The following is a 21,185-nucleotide window of genomic DNA, read 5'->3' on the forward strand; positions in this document are numbered from 1 at the left end:
AGAAGACGCTCTAGCTGAGAATCGAACAGGACAACGTCTTACTGTGAGGTGAAAACGCTACCGCAGCACCACCACCGCAGTCTAGAAAACACCTCTAGTAATGAACTGCAAACTTTATAGGCACTACTCCTCCTTAAGTTCACATTAGTAAGCACCTGGAATTATGGATTTGCACTTTCAAACCATCTCTGTATTCCACTTAGCTAAAATTGGCATCCTGAGACAAGGTAGAATTCTCATGTTTACTGACAACCACCTTTTACTTAAAAAAAAACAAAAAAAAAACAAAAAACAGACATGGTATGTTGAGACAGATGGTTATTCAATGCTATTAGAGGCAAAACTCTCACATGAGGATACCACAAATAATGAACAGGCTGACAGTACCACACATTACCACACTGAATTTATTATACATGGATCAGACCAAGCACACTGGCCTACATATGCTGAGACTTTTAAAAGTAACCTACCTAAATCACAAAGGCCTCCTAAATGTAACCTAAGAAACAAACACACACTCACCTTAAAACATACATCATCCACACTGAAACATACATCAAAGAGTCACAATGTCTAAATTCAAAAACCCATAAGGCAAACCTTCACACAATCTGATATCCTAGTCATAGGTGACTCCTTTGTAAGAGACACTGACACATCACTCTCTAGGCTATGGAAGGAGAGGGTCACGGTCAGTGGGCACTCAAGTCATAATGACACTGAGTGCTGACCTGGCTAAATTCAACATTCTCTTCCAACTTGATGACTTCACTGCTTATGCAGAATCCTTTACAGCCAAATTATATGTACATGTGAACAGATGGATCTATCCCCCTCCAAAATAAATACAATGCCAAATTCAAAAATAATCCCTGTGGTGGAACCCAAATATACACACAGGCTCTACAATAAAATAAAAAAAAAATCACTGCATGTAAAAATAAATACAACTTTCAAGATGCAAAAAAGCTCTTGCTAAACTTAACAGGGAACTCTGGGCTCTGATCAACACAACCAAAGCCAGTTCTTAGGTAAAAATTTCCACCCAGGCCAAGGACTACACAAAGCCTTCTTTAACTATGTTAAAAACCTTAGAAACAATTCCCAGCACTGTGGAGAGTTATCAGTAAATGATATTACTTACTTGGAGCAAGGGGACATAGACAATCTACTAAGGATAAACGTACACACTGGACAGCCTGTAGGACCTGTCAAACCCCTTTACAAAGGTTATTCAATGTCAGCCTCCAAAATAGGCTTTGTGCCAGATGGAGGACAGCAATGGTCATCTCCATGCATAATGGTGGGGCATCAACTTATCTGGGAAATTATAGAGCCATATGTCTGACTAATCTCATCTGTAAGGCTAATGAAAGGATCACTGTGGAATGAATACATAAGGACATAGGTAACCTAAAGCTCTTACACCAAGCTAGTCTGGATTTGCTAAAGGCAGATTCTGCCTACTTAACTTAGCTGACCTTTTCAAAAAGGTTACTGAAATAATGGATGAGTACAAATCAGATAATATTGCATATCTAGAGCTTGCAAAGGCATTCAACACCATTCTACATTCAGGTATTCAGGAAAACAAACTGATTCACAAATAGAACCAAGGAAATTAGGGTGGGCTATCCTTCTTCCTTCAAAAGACCTATCACTAACTATGCACCCAAGGGTTCAGTCCCTAGGACAACCCCCTTGGCATTTTCTTCTTGGAGGTCAAAGCTACTGTTAAGTGCTTATGGCTGACCACGTCTGCAGATGACTGTAACTTGATGCCATCATAAACTCCCCAAGTGACATCCAAGACCCTCCAAGAGGCTTGTCCCGAACCAATAGCTGGTCTTAAAACTATGGATTAAAACTGAATGCAAAAAAATGTATAATAGTATCCAATGACAAGCAAGAAGTCCCTTGTAACTATCACAATGACAACACACCCTTGAAAATTGATCCAGTAATTATGGTGGAAAACTATGTTGACAATGAACCCTTCTGTCATCATGTATCCACTATTGTAAGAAAACGCTTTTTTCATTATACAGCTATTTACTAAGGGTATGTTGTCCAGGTCCAGGGATTTCATCATTCTTCTGTACTCCACACTCATCAGGTCAATCATTGAGCATAATTCCCCCTTTGGGATGTACCTGTCCAAAGATCTGACACAACACTAATACCCACAATGCTTTCTTACTACAAAAATCAAGGCCCAGATGATGAGGGACCTGGCTGATGGGGGTGCCTGCTCCATCATTCCAGCAAGAGGGTAGAGTTGTGGCCTGCCAGGGATTTGGAAGGTGCTCTGCCTGATGGCAATTATGTCACAAGCATCATGTGCTTGGTTAGTCTAGCAATTTGCAAGCAATGTAGCTGGAAAGACCACACACACATGGAATCTCATTGGGTTGATATTGCCAGGTCCACTTCTATGGTGGATGTACATCATTGGAAGGACAATGGGGTACAGTGTTAAGAAAAAGCCTTGATGACCACCTGTATAACAACTCCAGATAAGTACAAGCTACTAGTTGTCAGGCAAGAGGAAGAAACAAATTAAAAATAAATAAACAATGCATTAAAATACAGTTCAGTTTTGCAAAATGAAAATTAAATACTGATAATTATTAGCTGTTTAAAGAAAATTATCTTCAGATGATACTATAGTGACTATTTCAGATTCTAGTATGTTTTTATTTTTAAAGTACTACAACTCAAAATACAGCAGAATCTTAAGCTACATGCTGTTTTATATTTAACCCTTAAAATGCCTTTCAAAAGTTTTTATTATCTGCATGAAGCTAGATTTTTTTTTCAATAAAAGCAAATGATATTATTTTAAGTAAAATGCAAGATTTTTGATTTGCTTAAAATAATATTATGCAAAATAGCACATGTGATACCACGCACATCACTGCTGCCTTGCATTTTGGTCCTAGAGTTCTAATCATACCAGGGACCCTTGTATGTTGCACTGCTGTCATTAAATTTATTCACAAGAGAAACTATGAAATGCATGGATATCTATTAATTATTTTTTTAAACTTACATACTGCAACAAAATATATTTTTATGGTACTACATAGGATCTGCAATCATAGTTAAGGCTTGCATGCCACACTAACACTGTTGGATGGAGAGATGGATACCTAACCCAACATATAACTCCACTTCTGGAATGACCTCACTTTATAATATCAAGTAGCTTACTCCTCTGTATACTGATTTGGATGATTGTATGTGTAATCACAAATCTTCACAAAGGTTAATCTATTTAATGGGAAATATATTAATATATTACCAGTCCAAGACTGTACAGCTGATTAACCTATGAACATGTTAGCAAAACTAAAGAAATATCTTGGGTATTAAAGTTACTGAACATTCTCTTTTGTTTTGGCATTCTGGGTTGATTTTCTAAGAAAACAGCTTCTCTGTGTGAAGAGTGATACAGAAGGGCTGTGGGACAGATATGCTTCTCTAATCTGTGTGCATGTAAATGTCAGTAAGATTTTATTTATGAGCACAAGGCACGACACAAGAATGATCATAATGCTATGTCTTGATATTACGGTGCGGAACAAGAATGTGCAGGTGTTTAATGCATGAACATGAGACATCTCTTAACCAATAGCATTTCAGGATGTTTGCGTGTGTGAAAAAATATTTAACAAAATAGTGTTTCATTAAGACAGAGTTTGTCATTCCAATGATGTATAGCTACACTTTGCAGAATAGTTTTGCTAACTTCAAATCTGCCAAACCTATATTTAAAATTAAATGTACATGTGGCACAAGTCAATGCCAGTTAAGTACATGATAAATGCCAAAAACTTCCACACTGGCTTACAGAGGTTTCATGTCTAATATATTAATTTACAAAATATAGAATCTGGTATATTTTCTAGATTTCCAAGTTGAAATATTAAAAAATAAAAAATACAAAAAGACAAAAAGCTTCTTGAGCATTTAAAGTGTCTTTAGTTTACATATTCCTCAACATGTAAACCTAAATACCAAGAGCACAGAAGACCTTTTCTTAAATAAATGAATAAATACATTTGTAGAACTGTGTTGCACTCACTTTGAAGTCAAAAATGGAAGTCTTTTACTTCACGGCAGTCTTTTGAAACTTGAATAAAAAGACAGGTACTCTTGTAGTGTTGCTGCCAGCAGGCTTAAAATTGTAACATCTTATTAAACTTGTTAGATTTTAAAAATGTCTTTGTTTAGTATAACTCAAGGTGAACATATGGCGACTGCAGTCTGGGAATAGAACCAACCTGAAGGGAGTGAAGAAGCAAACTGATGAATGTAAGGCTGTTTCTGTTACATTCAACCAATTAAATATCTTCAGTGAATGTCAGTAATGTAGCACATAATGAATAAATTCCTCCAGAGTACTAAGTGCATTGCCAGATCTCAAAATAAAGCCATATTCTTCTGTTAGACGTTAAGCTCTGGATGCATCTTTGGTCACTTCACTGAAGTTCATATTTTCTTATTACACAGTTCAGTTCGTGTGGGCAAAGGCAACATGGGAATCCTTTAACGTAACCATATCTTTTTCCCATTTTTTTTTTTTTTTTTGGTGACTTGCGAAGCATCTGTTAAAGAACCTCCATTTGTTGATGTTTTGTAGTCTTTTAGGGTTTCACCCTTAAGCAGATTGATCAATACAAATTGCACTTTCTGTCTGAGATTCTCCTTGGACTTTTAATGATATTGTGACTAGTGTTCATTTTTTCCCCCTCTGTCATGCAGCATTCAGTGCTAACTGTTAGGGGGTCCACCATTTAAGAAATAAGTTGTCATTTCTCCTTTACCTTTGACTTTTACTACACCTCGACACTCCAGCTGGTAGTTGTTGGCTGTTAAAACCTGATACATATCTGTGGTTACCTGTGGATACAGAACACATTAACAGTTAACTCAATTTTCACAAAAATGTTACAAACCAATTCAGAGAATGGGGAATAATTGCTGATTTGTAAATGACTACACACATCATAATGATAAAGAGAAGGCTGTGACAATAGATGCAATGGCCTGCATGCAAATTATACTGCAAGCCCTACATTCCTACAGACAAACATAAAACAACCAGAGGGCTCAGAGAGTGACAGATTATCATTAGCACCTCAGCAGAAAATTTCTGTGTATACAATGCATGCTAACATTTGCTGTTCATAGCTTATTTTAATTTTGTGGGTTGGGGTTTAAATCTTACTTCATTTATCTACTTGTAATCACTGGAGGCTCCAGGTTCCTTTTTGTGTTGAGGCACAACAGGGGCACATAGGACTCACTGAACAAAAACACCAGAACACCATACTAATAAAGTAAAGAATGCTCAATAATTGGCAACAACTTAACTATAATCCTTTGTTAAAAATGAAAGACAATTTCCTTATTAAAAAAATGAACTGCAATCTTACAAATCCTGGCAATGTTCACCTAAAATACTAATTTGTCATGCTCGAGGATTATGGTTCAGATGAAGTGCATGTATGCTGCAGTTTGTCAAGTCAATGGTGTAGCTACAAATACAAAAGAGGTGGGGAAATGACATGTACAAAGGCATCTTTGCCTCAGTGCAAAAAATATCATTAACCCAAATTCAAGAACAGAAAGTCAGACTTATTTTTGTGAAGCACTGTATGGCAAATAATTTTTAAACAAATGCAGCACATTTTGGCAACCTTCAGGATAAAACACATATCTTCTTATTGCAAACCTTGCTGAATAGCAAAGTAGTTTAAACGTCTGTTAAAAGTTCAGCAGGAAAAAAAGGCAATGAGTGCACCATGAGCTGAAGTCAAAAGTAAAATTACAAGTAAATCCAAAAGGTCTTCTTTGTATTTAAAATCCTCGTTTATTACAAAAGATAAAACTGCAGGAGATAGCAAGTTGTAAGCGCTGTATGTATGTGTAGACATTAATGCTTCAATGGCCTTGAAGCTAAGAAAGGCTTAAGAGTGAGCCTCTCATTAAGCCCAAACTTATGGGCTTGTAATTTGACAATCCACTTGCCTTCCCTTTCTTCAATTCTGTTCCTTATGTTACCTAATCTCCCATCAGTATGCACCAATTCAAGAACCTGGAATTTGAATGTGTGATCGTCACCTAACTCCACAGTGTGTTTAGCTAGGGCGTTCAGAATGTTACGTTTGGATATGGCATAGATATGCTCTCTGATACGTTCTCTTGGGGATCTGGTTGTCATGCCAAGTTGATAGACCTACAGCTCGCATGGTGCTTAAACATGTAGTTCCTGTGTGTTTCAGGATGTGTGTAGTTTAAGCACCATGCGAGCTGTAGGTCTATCAACTTGGTTTACTTAGCTGAGTGCCAAGTATGCAGGAAGTTCTATGTGGGCATGACAACCAGATCTACACATACATTTATGTAAAATATATTCTCTGCTCTAGACAATGTTTTAACTCAGAATGCATTTTATATTTTATATTTTATATTTTATATTTTATGTTTGTATGTCTGTTTCTTTAAATTTTAACTTCCAATTACTAATGACATCATAACAATTAATGCTTTATAAGAGGAAAGTTTCAGCATTTTCTTTATGTCTGATGAAGCGTTGGGTAACAACGCGAAAGCGCTTACAACTTGCTATCTCCTGCAGTTTTATCTTTTGTAATAAACGAGGATTTTAAATACAAAGAAGACCTTTTGGATTTACTTGTAATTTTACTTTTGACTTCAGCTCATGGTGCACTCATTGCCTTTTTTTCCTGCTGATTTGTTGTTTCTGAGGAGAGTGCTTTACCTGGCAGTGTGTTTCCTTTTTGTCTGTTAAAAGTTCACTGAAATAAAAGCAAGAACGGTCAGTTAACTGCTCCTGGATTACGATGACAGTTTTGACACCTCAGGAAGAATATAGGAGAGGGTCTGTCAGCATTTGTTGACCATTCACAACTAGTGTTAAAAAGTTAACTGCTGCTCTAAGAACACAAATCACAGGAATTTAAGCAAAAATGTAAAAATGAAAATAGTTTTGAGGAGCTGTACCAGATTCCCGTGACTTACACTTCTACAATTCTATTTACAGGGAAGTTAAAAAAAAAAAAAGATTCCCTTATGTCTAACATGACTTGTACAAAGGGGGGCTAGAAATGGATTCTGGAAAAAAAATTCCAGGATCACTTTACAGTGGCAGATCCATTGAGATATAACAACCACACTCACTTAATGATTCTAATACATTAAAATAGTCATATTATAAAGAAAGAATGTAATATCTGAGACATAGTGGCAAATACTATTTATTTATACTTTTTATTGACTGGGCTAGTCACACTAGAAAACAGCCTCTTTTCAGGAGAGACCTGACGTGACACTCATAGTGACTAGGGGAAATTTGCCAGGACTCTTGGGAACTTCTGCAACTCTCTCATATGGGGACAGGTTTCACAATCTTACTTCCTGCTTCCCTGCCGAGCACAAAGGCATTTTGGAAACGCAGGGAGCCATTAGTGAAATAGTAAATATGGAAGTCCTAGTGACTTATGAAGCTAGAGATTGTTGAGTCAGCAACATGGTTGTTGAAATGTTTAAGGAGATCGCTGTGGAAGAAGTGTGCAAGTATTGTGATCCTTGTACTAAGCAAGATGGTGCTGCTGCTGGATCAGAAGAGGCAGCTGAGCCTTTTCAATGACAAGAAGTTGATGTACAAAGAAGGGCAGGCATGCCTTTAGGTGATTTGGAAGTTGTCTTTTAGAAAAACCTCTTCAATGAGAGGTATCAACAGAGGATTGTATTATAACAACCCTCCAGTTGGGAGGGTTGCGGGATGTGTACTTAAAACAGCTGCAGAATACAGTGAACTGGAGAGTGAGATGGCAGCTTTGTGGGGTGAAATCATGGAGAAGATACAGGAAGAGAAGGTGGCAGAGGCCGCAGTAAAGAAGAGATCCTTCTGTGTACTTGTGTACTTAAAACAGCTGCAGAATACAGTGAACTGGAGAGTGAGATGGCAGCTTTGTGGGGTGAAATCATGGAGAAGATACAGGAAGAGAAGGTGGCAGAGGCCGCAGTAAAGAAGAGATCCTATGCTCAGATGGTAAAAGAAGGAGAGACATGGGTGGAAGAAGCGAAGGAGACAGTGAAGAAGAAATTCATGATAAGGTTAAGCAGTAAAGAAGAAAAGGGGCTACAAAGGTATGAGATTTGGGACACTGTGATTGCATTATTGGGTATTTCACCCAAAGAGGTAAGAATCTTTATTCATATTAATAAAGAGATGTACTGTGACATTTTGTTTGAGACTGGACGGTTTATGGAAAAATTATTAGAACAGTATGAATTAAAAAAGAACTTGGAACTCTTATGTGGTGCAAGCATTTCACAGAAAAACTAAAAAGAGAGTTTTGATGCAATTTAGAACAAATGCTGATATGTTTTAAAAGTCTATTTAAAGATGTTATGTAAAGAAGTTATGGACACGACAAATATATATGATGAGAGAGGTTTATGGACTGGGAGTTGGGAATGTGGGATATTTTTTGAAAATGTTACATGAAAATGTTATTCACATTCCAAGTGTGATAAATACAGATGGTAATAGAAGTTTTGTTAAATATAGAGGACAGCCAAAACATGCTATCTTGTGGAAAAAATGATCATCTAATCAGTAATTGTGACAAACAAAAATGTTTTATGTGTGGCAAGCCAGACCATGAAGCTAGGAAATGTGATATGCTATGTAAAAAATGTGGAAAAAATGGGCATGTATGTGCAGACTGTAAAGGGAAGTTACAGACCAAACACACACAAGAATCTGAATGCAATATAGAAAGAAATGTAAAAAACGGAGCATGAATGACAGACTACTAGACAAGAAAGCAATAAAGAAATAACAGTGGATGAAAAAAAATGAAGGAGAAGTAGTACTGCATGATACAAGTGAAGAGGAGTATGTAAACTGGCAAGTAGTGAGGGGAAAAATCTATAAGGAAAAGGGTAAAAGAGAAAAAGGAAGTTTAAAGTGTAATTGGGAAAGAAAAAAGCAAAGGATAGATGTGGAAAGGGAGAATAATTTTACTTTGAAAAAGGCTGAAGATTTTAGCAATAAATGTTAACAGTATAAAGAATATTAAAATAAGAACAGGCATATTAGAATTGGGATAAAAAGGGCTTTTGGGATGCTTTATGTGATTCTGATGAAGTCCTACATGTATTAAGGATTAAAGCACTTAATCCATGGTGGTTATTTTTTAATAAAATGGATTTATTTTAACTTCTTTGCGAATCCATGGACTTCGGCTCAAAGTGTTACTTTTAGATTTTATTAGCTGTTTTTAGTAACCATTCCTATTAGAATTATATTAGAATGGTGTGCCTCACTTGATATGCATATAATTGTATTAGAAGATACAAGAATATCAACAGAAGAAGAAAGGTTACAGACTGAAGTGTTATGGGGTGGAAATATTATTCAGAATATGGGAAAGGATACATATTCAGGAATAGGTGTGTTATGTCAGGAAACTATACAAGTTTTAGATTTTATGACAGTAGAACTAGGAAGAATAACGGTGATAGATTTAAGGTGGGAAGCAGATGTGTATATTATTATTGCAATATATGCATCTATTACAAACAAGAAAAGAAAGCTAATGTTTTAAAAAAATCTAAATTACATAGAACTTAATATGTATAAAATATTAGTAGGGGAATTTAATTGTAACCTAAGAATAAGAAAAAAGGAAGTGATATTAAGATTGTGTATGAAATAGTGAAAAGTGGAATGCCAATAATTTTTACATAAGCAGATGATATAGTCTTAGTCATTAGAAATAAATAATGGGTGGAAGAAGGAATTAAAAAGCTACATAGTTATTTAAAGATGCTTTGTTTATGTATAAATAAAGACAAAAGTAGAGGGTTTGGACTTGCAGGAAATATACAAGATATTCAGTTTAACAATGAGGTTATAGATGTATTGGGAATAGTGTCCGGATCAGATATGCACATTGTAAAACACTGGAGAGGATTGTTCTGAAATTAAGAGATACTTGTATGTTTTGAAAATCTTATAAATTGTTGTATAAGAAAAAAAAAGTATTTAATAAATTAAATTATTTTAGGCAAATTGGACTATTAAGCAAGTGTATACATGATCCCATCTAGGTATGAAAAAGAGATAATGTCCACTGTATTTTCTTTTTATGGGGATCGAGGTTAACTTCAGTTAGATGAGGGATTCTGTACATTAAGGAAGAGAAAGGGGGATTAGGGTTAATTAATCCAATTGTTCATGCAGCCTCTTTGCATTTTATACAGCACTGGTAGGTTTAAAAAAAGAGAATATAAATTTAATAGAAGATATACTGTATCTTAAATATAAAGTTTGTTGGGAAAAGATGGAAAAATTATGTGAATGAAGATATAAAAAAGTATAATTTTTTTGAAAGGAACTGGGTATAAATAATGTTGAAAAAATAGGAAAGAATGGTATTTGAATATTAGGAAAGAACATTATTGTATTTTCACATGGAAGCATTTAGAGAAAGAAAAAAGAATTGGTATTAGATTAAGATTTGCATGGCATAAGATAATATATGAATGCAAATATTTTTTCGTGGATACTGATGATAGGTAAATTCCCTGTTAAAGCTAGCATACTTTACAAAAGAATAGTGCAATCATTGTGGGGAGGTTGAAACAATGGAACATGTTTTTTGAAATGTTCTAGACTACGTTATGCGACAAAATGTGTAAAAAATAAGATGTTGAAAGGTTTTGAAAAGGCTGAAGATTTATATAGATGTCTGAATAATAAAAAAAGAAAAGAGGTTAAGAAAATTAATAAAAAATGTATATTCTATGGAGAACATGGAATGAGAGACTATGGATATTATCAGAGATTTTGAAGAAGATGTGTTTTTGGCTGTGAAAAAGGGTGAGGGGATGAGTAAAGCATATGAAACTGTATTGTATTATACACAAAAGTATAAATAATTGTAAATAATGTATATCATGTAAATGATGTAAATAATGTATATAAGTTGTGATAATCAATAAAGAACCCCGACCCTGTTTAATAAGTGCCGTGGGATCTTTTACATCCACCTCAGCACCCACCAGCTCAGGCAGTTGGGGTCTCGATAGGGCATCGGTTTGATATCTCATGCAAAGGATGGCACACCCAATACTGAAAAATGAATCCATGTACTTGGTGTTAGAACTAGAACCCACATCCTTCTGGAATAAGTGTGAGTGCACTGCTGCTGAGTTACTGATTCTGCAAGCAAGCATATGTTTTTTCCAGCCCCCTCTAAGAAAAACAACAGTAATAAAGACAAAAAATGTATCAAGCAAATGCGGCAACATAAACTGTCTAGTACTCTATTTATAGTTTGCTGAAATAGTTTCAAAAGAGAGAATTTAGATCTGAATGTTTTGGGGTAGCACCATACCTCTCAATTTATATGGTCAAGAATTCTGGACAAAGGAAAAACTAACTGGGGGGAAATCAGAAACATGTTTAAATTATTACTCTGATTCACTTAAACATGTTTTGCATTAACATGCATTTTCTGAACAACGATATGAAGTATAAAACTATACTGACTTGTATTACTGACTGCACAAATGAGTTTCAGAAAATAAAAAAAAAAAATATCATGAGAGAGAGAAAATACATCTGAAGCAAATTTGGGGACATTCTATAAAAATAGAGAGCATTGAGAGGTATGGTTAGCAATCAAAAAGGAATATCTGATCACAAGCATCTGTATCACATAATCAAACTTTTAAAAGTTCGAACGTCATATGGTCGACACCATATGATCAAACTTTCAAAAGTTCGAAATTGCAGTAAAAAAAAATAAACCAAAGAAAAAAGCTACCTGAATGGTTTAAGCAGGGTGGCAAGCCCCCTTGAACCCCCAACACCCCCCGCTCTTTAAATATACCAACTCCGAGATCGCACTACAGTGCAGAAAAGGGAAATCTTCCTATTCCTCACTGTACTGAGATCTCCGTTGAAACGTTCGAAATTTTAAAAGTTCGACAGCATGATATAGACTCAATCACAGTAACCCATTCCAGGGTTTCAATATTTTTTTTGGATGTGCAGTATTTTAAATGATGCAGTTCTGATTTTCTGAATGTTGTTATAACTGTATATGGACAAGTCCCAGCAGAGAACCTTAAGAAATTGTAGTTTTAACGATGGAGATAACTAAAACTACATATGCTTAAATTCTTAAGCTGAGGCTTCTTTGTTCGCAGACAGTTTTATATGGTTTGAAATTACTATAACAATACTATATGCACCAAATGAATATAGTAACAGAGATAAAACAACTGGAACTGAGATCTTTAGAAAAAGTTTAGAGCTAACTACACAGGAAAATGGGAATTATGGGAACAATACATACAGGGGAGGAATGAGGTTTAAAAGAAGGCAGGACTTAAATGAGCAATGCAATGTTTGACTGAAAATGAGTGGTAGATTATAAGTGATGTATAATGTTTGCAACTGGGAGTGTGTTATTAAAGTTTGTGATGTAAAATGCTTGCAACTAGGATTGTATTGGTGTGGTTTGTTTTTATTAATAAAAAATGTATGATTGCTTATGTCATAAGTGATGGTTTAATAAAGATGGTTCTTGTTCAAAAAAGGGGGAAGGAACTGAATAATTTATGTAATATTGCTTAGGTTATATGATATATAGCAATATATGTGAAGCATAATGTTTGTTAATTTTAACTTCTTAATACAGTTTGATCACTTGTATATAAATGTAAATGTGCCTGCAACACAAGTGATAATTCAATAAAGGTGCTTAAAAAAAAGAATTAAAGAAACTGCAGCTATAGTCAACTTTCCATCTACAAAATATGGAACACTATACTACCGCTCATGAGGTGGAACATTTAACAACAACGGGGGAGCTGACAGTGTGGTTAAAATGTTACTGTATACTTGGTCTACCACATACGCTCTCAGGAGAAAATTCAAATTGCAAAACTTCAAGACTACAGATGTGCAAGCAAAGCAACCCCCCTCCCCCCAAAAAAAACATCAACTTTAGTCAGTAGTAAGTAATCAATACAGGGTAAGAGCAGGTTTGTAACATCATAAATACCATACCATACATAACACCAACAAGCAAAAGAATTAAAGAAACTGCAGACATATTCAGCCTTGCATCTTCAAAGTGTGAAATACTACATTATCTTGCACAATGCAAACAGATGAGTAAAATGTGACACATTTACTAAATTAGGAAGGAGGCTCACACCATGGTTAAACTGTTGACGTTATACTTCTAAAAAGTTCTTTGATACCTCCAGCATCTTTTTGCTTGCCAGAACAGTTACACGATTGTAACATAATTTTTCCATTTACATTATTTATAAGACAAAAGAGTTAAAAAAACAGTTGCAATGTACTGTGTTTTACTACACACACCCAGCTCTTCAAACATTAGAGACTTGAGAGTAAACTGAAAAGGTCCAAGACCCACCACCATACATAAATAAGCAAATTATTCTCATATTCTCTTAGCATGTCAAGTTATAAATCCTCAGTGACAACAGTCTCCCCCATCTCAGTTATTACTTTATTCTACCCACTATATTGACAATACTTAAATATTTGATAAACACACACATGGAGTATACTTGTGGAACTATGATGAAGTATTAATTTCAGACCTTCACATTATTGGCACACATTCCACAAATGATTCTAAACCCTAGAACTTCGGCAGTCCTTTTCATATGGGGCAGTTTTTCTTAATATTCAGTGTTCTCTTGTCACAAAGGCAAAGCATAGTTTACCTTGTGCTTGTAAATTAATGAATTTATTCACATCTTTCAACCTCTTAGAGCAAGAAATCTGGATAAAGACTAAACAAACGGGGGGAATCTAAGGTCCCAAAAATAGGGAAACATTTTAAATATTGCTCTTATAAACTTGGTTGTAAGAATAACAGTAATTGTGTTAGCATGCATTTTTCTGAAGGATATGAAGTCTGAAACTCATATGTATGGTCATTATTAAGTGACTTCAATCCTCCACAGTGACAGATTTACCCAAAAACAATGACCCTTTCAACAGTCTGTCCAGGTTTGCACAAGACCAAAATGAAACGTTTCCTCCAATGACCCCCTTCAGCAGTCTGTCCAACTTAGGACAAGCACAAAATTAAACATTTCCCCAACGACCGCTTCAGCAGTCTATCCATGTTTGCACAAGCACCAGAATTAAACGTATCCCCCAATGACCCCTTCAGGAGTCTGTCCATGTTTGCACAAGTACCAAAATGAAAACTTCCCCCCAACAACCTCTTCATCAGTCTGACCAAGTTTGCCCAAGCACCAAAATGAAATGTTTCCCAAGTTTGTCCAAGTATGAACAAAGTCAAGAAGCATACTAGTAAGTAACACTACTTACTTGAGAGATTTGTTGTTTTTCTCTGCCCAACACACCAAATGCACCAACGGCTAGATGAGGAATATAGTGTTTTTGAAACCTACATCACTCGCTGTGGGTGACAATGATATAGTCCAAGACAGTGTCTTTATAGTACCTTGGCACCATCTCCTCTACCTGAATAGACAATCACAGGTCTTTTGGGGTAGTGCCCGAGCAAGATTATGTAAGCAGGGGCTGAAGGCACACAGGAGTGTCTTAGATGTCCATTGGATACACATGTTGCTGGTTCCTTTAAAGGGAAATAAATACAAATATTTGTTAAAATGTATATATTTTTTACTTTATGCTGGTGAACTGTGGCCTGGACCAGTGGCTGCATGTAATTTGTGTTTTTTTTTTTTTTTTTTTTTTGGGGGGGGGGGGGCTCTACCTCACTGTAGCACTGTCACTGGTTAAAATACGTAGTGTTGGGGAAATCTATGAGGTTGAAGGGAAAAGAAAGGAGAGAGGAGTTTAGAGGTAAAAAGATTTCACACAGACACTTTCTGCATCTTGTCTACCTTTCTGTTCATGTTTTTACACAACAACAATAATGGCATGTATCCACAGTCTAGAAAGTATTCATTCTAAGGAAATGAGATTGTATCTTTGTTGACTGCCAAAAAAAAAAACAATTTGCTGCAAAACAGATGGAATAAAAATCGGCACTTCCAAATCAGAGGTCATGTTTCTTTCCCAGAAAAGAGTGGGCTGTTCTTTGCAGATGAGGGGTAAGCAGCTACCTCAAGTGGAGAATTTAAGCAATTTGTCTTGTTCATGAATGAGAAGGCTGGGACACTGACCAGTGTACACATGCAACAGTGAAAGTATTTCAGACATTCTGCAGCAGATTCTGGTAGTGAAGTCAGACCAGAGGCATATGGCATTTATCGCTCAGTGTCATCATCCTTCATGAGCTCTTGATAAAGATAGAAAAGATGACATAACGGCTATAAGATGCAGAAATCAGGTCTCTTTTCAAGATTTCTGGACTCACTGTAATACAGACAGGAGCTTGGTAATCCAGAAGGGTTAAGCTCAAAGTACAGCTATTACTCATCTGATTTCATGTGGTCTTGACGCCTACTAATGATCTACCAGGATGCCATCAACATGGGATATACTAGGCTAAGCCCAATGGAAGATGGACCAAAGTCAAACCTATGGCATACTGGAGGGTTTCTGTTAGTCAGCTTCCCTGGGAATACAGGGGCATCCCAGAGGATGAGTTGGTGCCTGCTGAATTGGAGACAAGAAGTCTGGTGTGCCCTTCTCAACTTGCTACCACCACGACCCTTGTCAGAACAAGTAGCTAAGAAATAACAGATGAGAGAGATACATACTCTCCTGAAATTATGCATAGCACCCAAATGATTTCTGTTGAAGGATGACAGCACAGAAAACAGGAAGCACTGAAACTGCAGATCAGAGGTGAGTTTGCTGTATTTATCTATTGTGTTCCATAATGTTACAGCAGGAATCATGGTTTTATGAGGTAAACTTGTAAAACAATGCCACTTGAAACTGTGAAAACAGACATTGATGTGCAAATTCACAAACTACCCACTGTTCCTGTCAGAATCTATAACAGAATGCAGTGAAATTTGAGACCAGGTGGCGTTTTATTGCTCTAACCTAATTAAGAGAGGGGATAGCGAATAGAATCATTAGGGGTTACTAAACTAACAGCCCTAGAGCCTTTTTAAGCCTAGCCATTCATGTCCCATTCTCCCAATTGTCAATGCCCTATGCCTTAGGGCATCTACAAATTCTCCTTGTCCATAAGGGCCATAGGTGATAAGCCAGGAGTGAATTTGCGACTTCCCATCCATTGGTCCAAACTGCATATGAATAGGCTTAGAGAAGACCTCTGTTCCACATGAATGAGGAGTCTGTTCCAGAGAAGGGGTAATCTCTGAGACACATACCTGTCCCCCTCCATCATGTTTTGTTTACATCACAAACACGGTTTAGATCCTTAGAAGACTAGGTAATTCTAGCGCTGTTTGTTTTCAGAATGTGTATCAGCTCTAGCAGGGCTGGAACTGAGAATGCCTTGTAGGTTAGGCATAGATCTCTCCTCAGTAGCCTGTAAGAGACCAAATACAGGGTCAGGGCTTTGAGGCTGTCCTCATAAAACATATTATTTACACCCTGTATTCTTTTGGTGAGGAACCTCTGTGGCCACTCTAGCTGTTGCAACTGCCTGGTCAGGTACATTACAGGGTGGATTGTACTTGATTATGGGTCTAATGAGGGTTGAGTATAGTAGAACTATGATTTCCTAAGATCTGGATGCCATAACCTTACTTGTAAGTTGTGGCATGTACAAGGATTTTCTAAATATTGAATGGGAGATGTATCAACTAATAAAGTAAAAAAGTGGAATAACCATTGTTACAATTGCTGCTAAAGCAATACATAAGGAGAGCAGAATGCTAGGGTGGAGAAAACCTGCATTAAAAAATAGTACAATTAACAGAAAAGACTGACCATTATGAGACATTCTTTACATAATTCTGAGACAGGTTAACTGATTCCCTCCAGTACAGTTCTTTTGAGTGTGTACCTTTAACTCCCAGTGAGTGTGGCTTGAGCCTGTAAAAAATGAAATTATCACCTTACAGTTCTAACAAATACTTACTGATAGAGGTCAAATATCAATACAACTGTGTTTGCCATCATGTATGCTTCAGGATAAAATATTCTGATACATTGTATGTAGCATGGCTTTGGAATTATTAATGCAAATATGAACAAGCAATATTTGACACCTAGAGGCGCAGTAGGAGGTAACTGCAGAAATGCCTACAGGCGGTACCCCTTCAAAACATCTAATTTGCATAACATCGAAACTCAAAACACTAAGACCATAACATCAAAAACCCAAAAAACTCAACATCGAATTTCATAACACTGAAATGTATAACATCGAGTAGTGTATCATCAAACATGTAAATGTTATAGTTTAATCTGTTAATCTTGTGGTATCACTATAAGACGTAGTTTTTATTTATATAGTTATTACTTATATAGTGTAGGAATTTATACTATTTATAAAATGTCAAAACAAGGAATGCCACCATCCAAAGGTCTCCAAACTAAAGAACGAAACTATATCAGCAAAAAGCAGCAGAAGGAGACCACCATGATGTAATACAAAAGTATAAATAATAAACCAGTTTTATACTTTTGTATTACATCATGGTGGTCTCCGTCTACTGCTTTTTACTGTTTATAAAATGTTTATTTTGCCAGTTTGTATGTGTTTTTAGGCCATACAGGTAAGTGATTTAGACATTATGTGTACGTTCTGTTTGGTGATTGCGATACAGTGGGGTTAGGAAATTAACTTTTCTCCACTGCAGTGTGATTTCAGAGTTGGTATATTTAATTTATGGGGGGGGGTGCAGGTGGGCTTACCCTCTTGCAGTAACGTAGTAAAAAGTATGTTTGTTAGTCTGGTGGTGTTATAGGTGGAGGGGATGTTATTTACATGTGCTTGTAGTTTTCGATGTTGTTGATGCAAAGTTTCAGTGTTCTGAGTTTTCGATATTGTGAGTTTTCAGTGTTTTGGGTTCTCAATGTCATGGTCTCAGAGTTTTGAAATTTGATGTTATGGGAATTAGATGTTTTGAAGTAGAACCCTACAGGCACACTTGGCTGTAATGAGTTAAGGGAGATTTAGCAGGTTACATTCTTGTTATTTGATTATTTCTGGGTACTGTTATCATAGTAACTGGTACTAGTTAAAGTAATGCTGAACATTTACCTAGAGTCTTCTCGTACAAGTACTAGAACAAGACAATGCTCTTTCTAACCTTAGTACACTCTTTTCAATCCCACAACACGAAAGCTCCCTATAAAGACTTTCTCAATAAACAGCAGAAATTCATTTGATTATTCACTTTGCAAGAAATTGGTGAAACATAGTTTGGGGAGAAGAGCAAATGTTCTGTAAACTTTCTTCAAGAATTCTGTTCAAAATCCAAGAAAATAAATTCTATTCAAAGTCAAAAATACTGGGGAAAGGCACATAATTAGGGAAAATGTGCTAACCATTATTCTATAAACTTTTAAATGAATCATAGTGCGCAACGTGTATTTTCTAAACAATAATGAGCATGAAACTCTGGCATTATCACAACTATCATCAGGCTCATCAGTAAAGGTGATGAGTCTGCATACAGACAAGATGTTGAGCACTTGGCCCTTTAGTGTAGTCAGAACTACCTGGAGCTGAACACTCTTAAAACTGTGGAGATAACAGTGGACTTCAGGAGTGGTACTATGATATTATCCCCCTTACTTATACTTAATACTGCTGCGTCAGTTGTGGAATCTTTTAAGTTTTTGGGATCTACAATCTCCTGGGATTTGACGTGGAAGACCAATGTAGGGTCCATCATAAAAAAGGTACAAAAATGTATGTACCTTCTACGACAGCTGAGGAAGTTCAACCTCCCACAGGAACTGTTGATTCAATTCTATACAGCAGTCAGTTAGTCTGTTCTCAGCTCATCTATAACAGTGTGGTTTGGATCTCTGTCTAATCATGACAAAAATAGGTTACATCAAATTGTTAGGACTACTGAAAATAGCACTGGTGTTAGTCTGCCCTCCTTACAGGACATGTACTATTCCAGAGTCATGAAAAGGGCAGGAAAAATTATCACCGATCCTTCACATCCATGCCACCATCTTTTTGAACTATTACCATCGGCCAGGCATTATAGATTAATATGTGCTAAAATAAGCAGATATAAGAACATTTTTTTCCACAGGCCATCAAGTTCATAAACGGTTAACTCAACTTATTAGGCTGGGGTATTCTTTTTCCCAAGCCTCTGAGTATTGTTAATACTTGTTTCTTTCAGAGTTTATTCAGTATTTCTTGCACTGAGTTGCACCTTGCACCTTGTATGTATATTTATATGTATATTTACATTTTTTTGGCTTGTTCTTAATAGTTGTATGTATGTCATTTGTCTTGTTCTTAACAGTTGTACATATGTCGTTTATGTAATTCATACCTGGACGGTCAATGAAACTGGAATCAAATTCTTTGTATGTGTGCATACTTGGCCAATAAATGTGATTCTGATTATTGATTGTAATCCTCAGCGATTTACCAGAAAATCAAAAATTTACTGGGGACATGGCAAAAACATGAGGCAAACACGGAATTTCTTCAACATTCTCAGCAGTTGAGAAATATCGAGAAATATGCTCACAGGCTATCATGACATAATAACATGGCCCCTTAAGTTTTAAATCAAATAATGCTCCATATACCAAATAAAAGGAATGGGTGTTAATACTACAATCAAAGATAATACAAATCAGCAAATGAATACAAATATTTACAAATATGTTTTTGCTACAGCTTAGTTGGTTACTTCCACCTGAAAAAACCTGAGGAAGCTGTAGCAAAAATGTTTACATTTCTTTGTGTGCATTTGCCATGTTATACTACCTAGTGGTATATCTGTACATCACTCCTTCTACATGGTATCTTGGAGCAGTTGTTTGGATTTTTATTAGAATAATAAATTATATACCCACAACAGACTATATACAAATTTCCCTTATACTGTTTTATGGTTTCTCTTTGGTTGTGTGAGGGCGTACGGCTCAGTCAATGAAAAATGAAGGAAGATACATGAGACCAAAGCAGCAGGAAAAATATAGTTGAAGAGTAGTGTTGAATTTATTGACATTGAGTGTGTGTGTGTGTGTGTGAAAATCTGATGTTTACTTTGAGTAGTTAATTGAAACAAAATTTACTATTATCTAAACAGTAGCAGCAGTGACTCCAATCCCAAAGGAATCAAAGGGCATTCAGCAGTCTAACTTTACTGACCTGACCAGCATTCCAATTAGTGTCCTGGAGCTTGATAATCCATTTGCATGACTAAGTGAACTGTCCACAAGAGAAACTGAAAAGTCCAAACTTGTAAGTTCCAACAATGGGTATGTTTATATAACTTAGGGAAAAATAGTGCTGTACTTACATATGTATGTGTGTATTTTTTTTGGGGGGGGTTGACTCTTGCTGGACAGTGCCTTTAAAATCTTGCATCAGCATCAGAAGAATATTATTTTTTTTTGTTTTAAACAACAAACATTTATATAAATGAAAGCAAACCATATTGACAGTTATAGCTGCAAACATTATATACGACAAACTATACTGACATAATTGTAGTTGCAAACATTATACATCACTTATAATCTAATCAGTCATTGTCAGTCAGACATTACATACCATTCAAATCCTGCCTTCTTTTAAACCTTGTTCCTCCGCTGCATGGACTGTTCCCACGATTCCCTTTTTTTTCTGTGTAATTTGCTCCTACCCTTTTCTAAAGATCCCAATTCCAGTTGTTTTATCCCTTTTACTACATTTCACTACTTCTAGTAAACTTGGTTTAGATTTTGATTTTCATTTTGTAGTAACTGTTTTTTTGGCAGCCACCATAATTAGACTCAGCAAGGCCTTACAATGTCTAGACAATTTTGATTCTGTATCACAGCTCAAAAAATCATTTCCTTAGTTACACCGACTTGCTCACCCAGTATCTCTGACAGAGTACTCTGCAGGGAATCTTTAAAGTCTGCCAACTCATTACACTCCCAGAAAAGGTCCCAGTTATCTCTTTCTTCCCCATCACACCTCCAACATTCCCTGTCTACATGAGGAAAAATTATTTGGAGTCTACTTTGGGTA

The 21,185-nt window shown here is 36.1% G+C and overlaps 1 protein-coding gene across 1 annotated transcript in view; it reads right to left on the reverse strand.

Annotated features, from left to right (window-relative positions):
- Positions 1–943: 943 nt before the first annotated feature.
- The window catches only part of ADCY5 (adenylate cyclase 5), a 1,187,789-nt gene continuing 1,167,547 nt past the window's right edge, over positions 944–21,185 (reverse strand). The window contains exon 20 of the mRNA XM_044073657.1: positions 944–4,908. Within this exon, the coding sequence (XP_043929592.1) occupies positions 4,780–4,908 (129 nt within the window). The 3' untranslated portion in view covers positions 944–4,779. The remainder of the gene's footprint in view (positions 4,909–21,185) is intronic.

Source organism: Protopterus annectens, chromosome 6.part0 (genome assembly GCF_019279795.1).
Source record: "Protopterus annectens isolate FY-2018-M chromosome 6.part0, PAN1.0, whole genome shotgun sequence".
Classification (NCBI taxonomy): Eukaryota; Metazoa; Chordata; order Ceratodontiformes; family Protopteridae; genus Protopterus; species Protopterus annectens.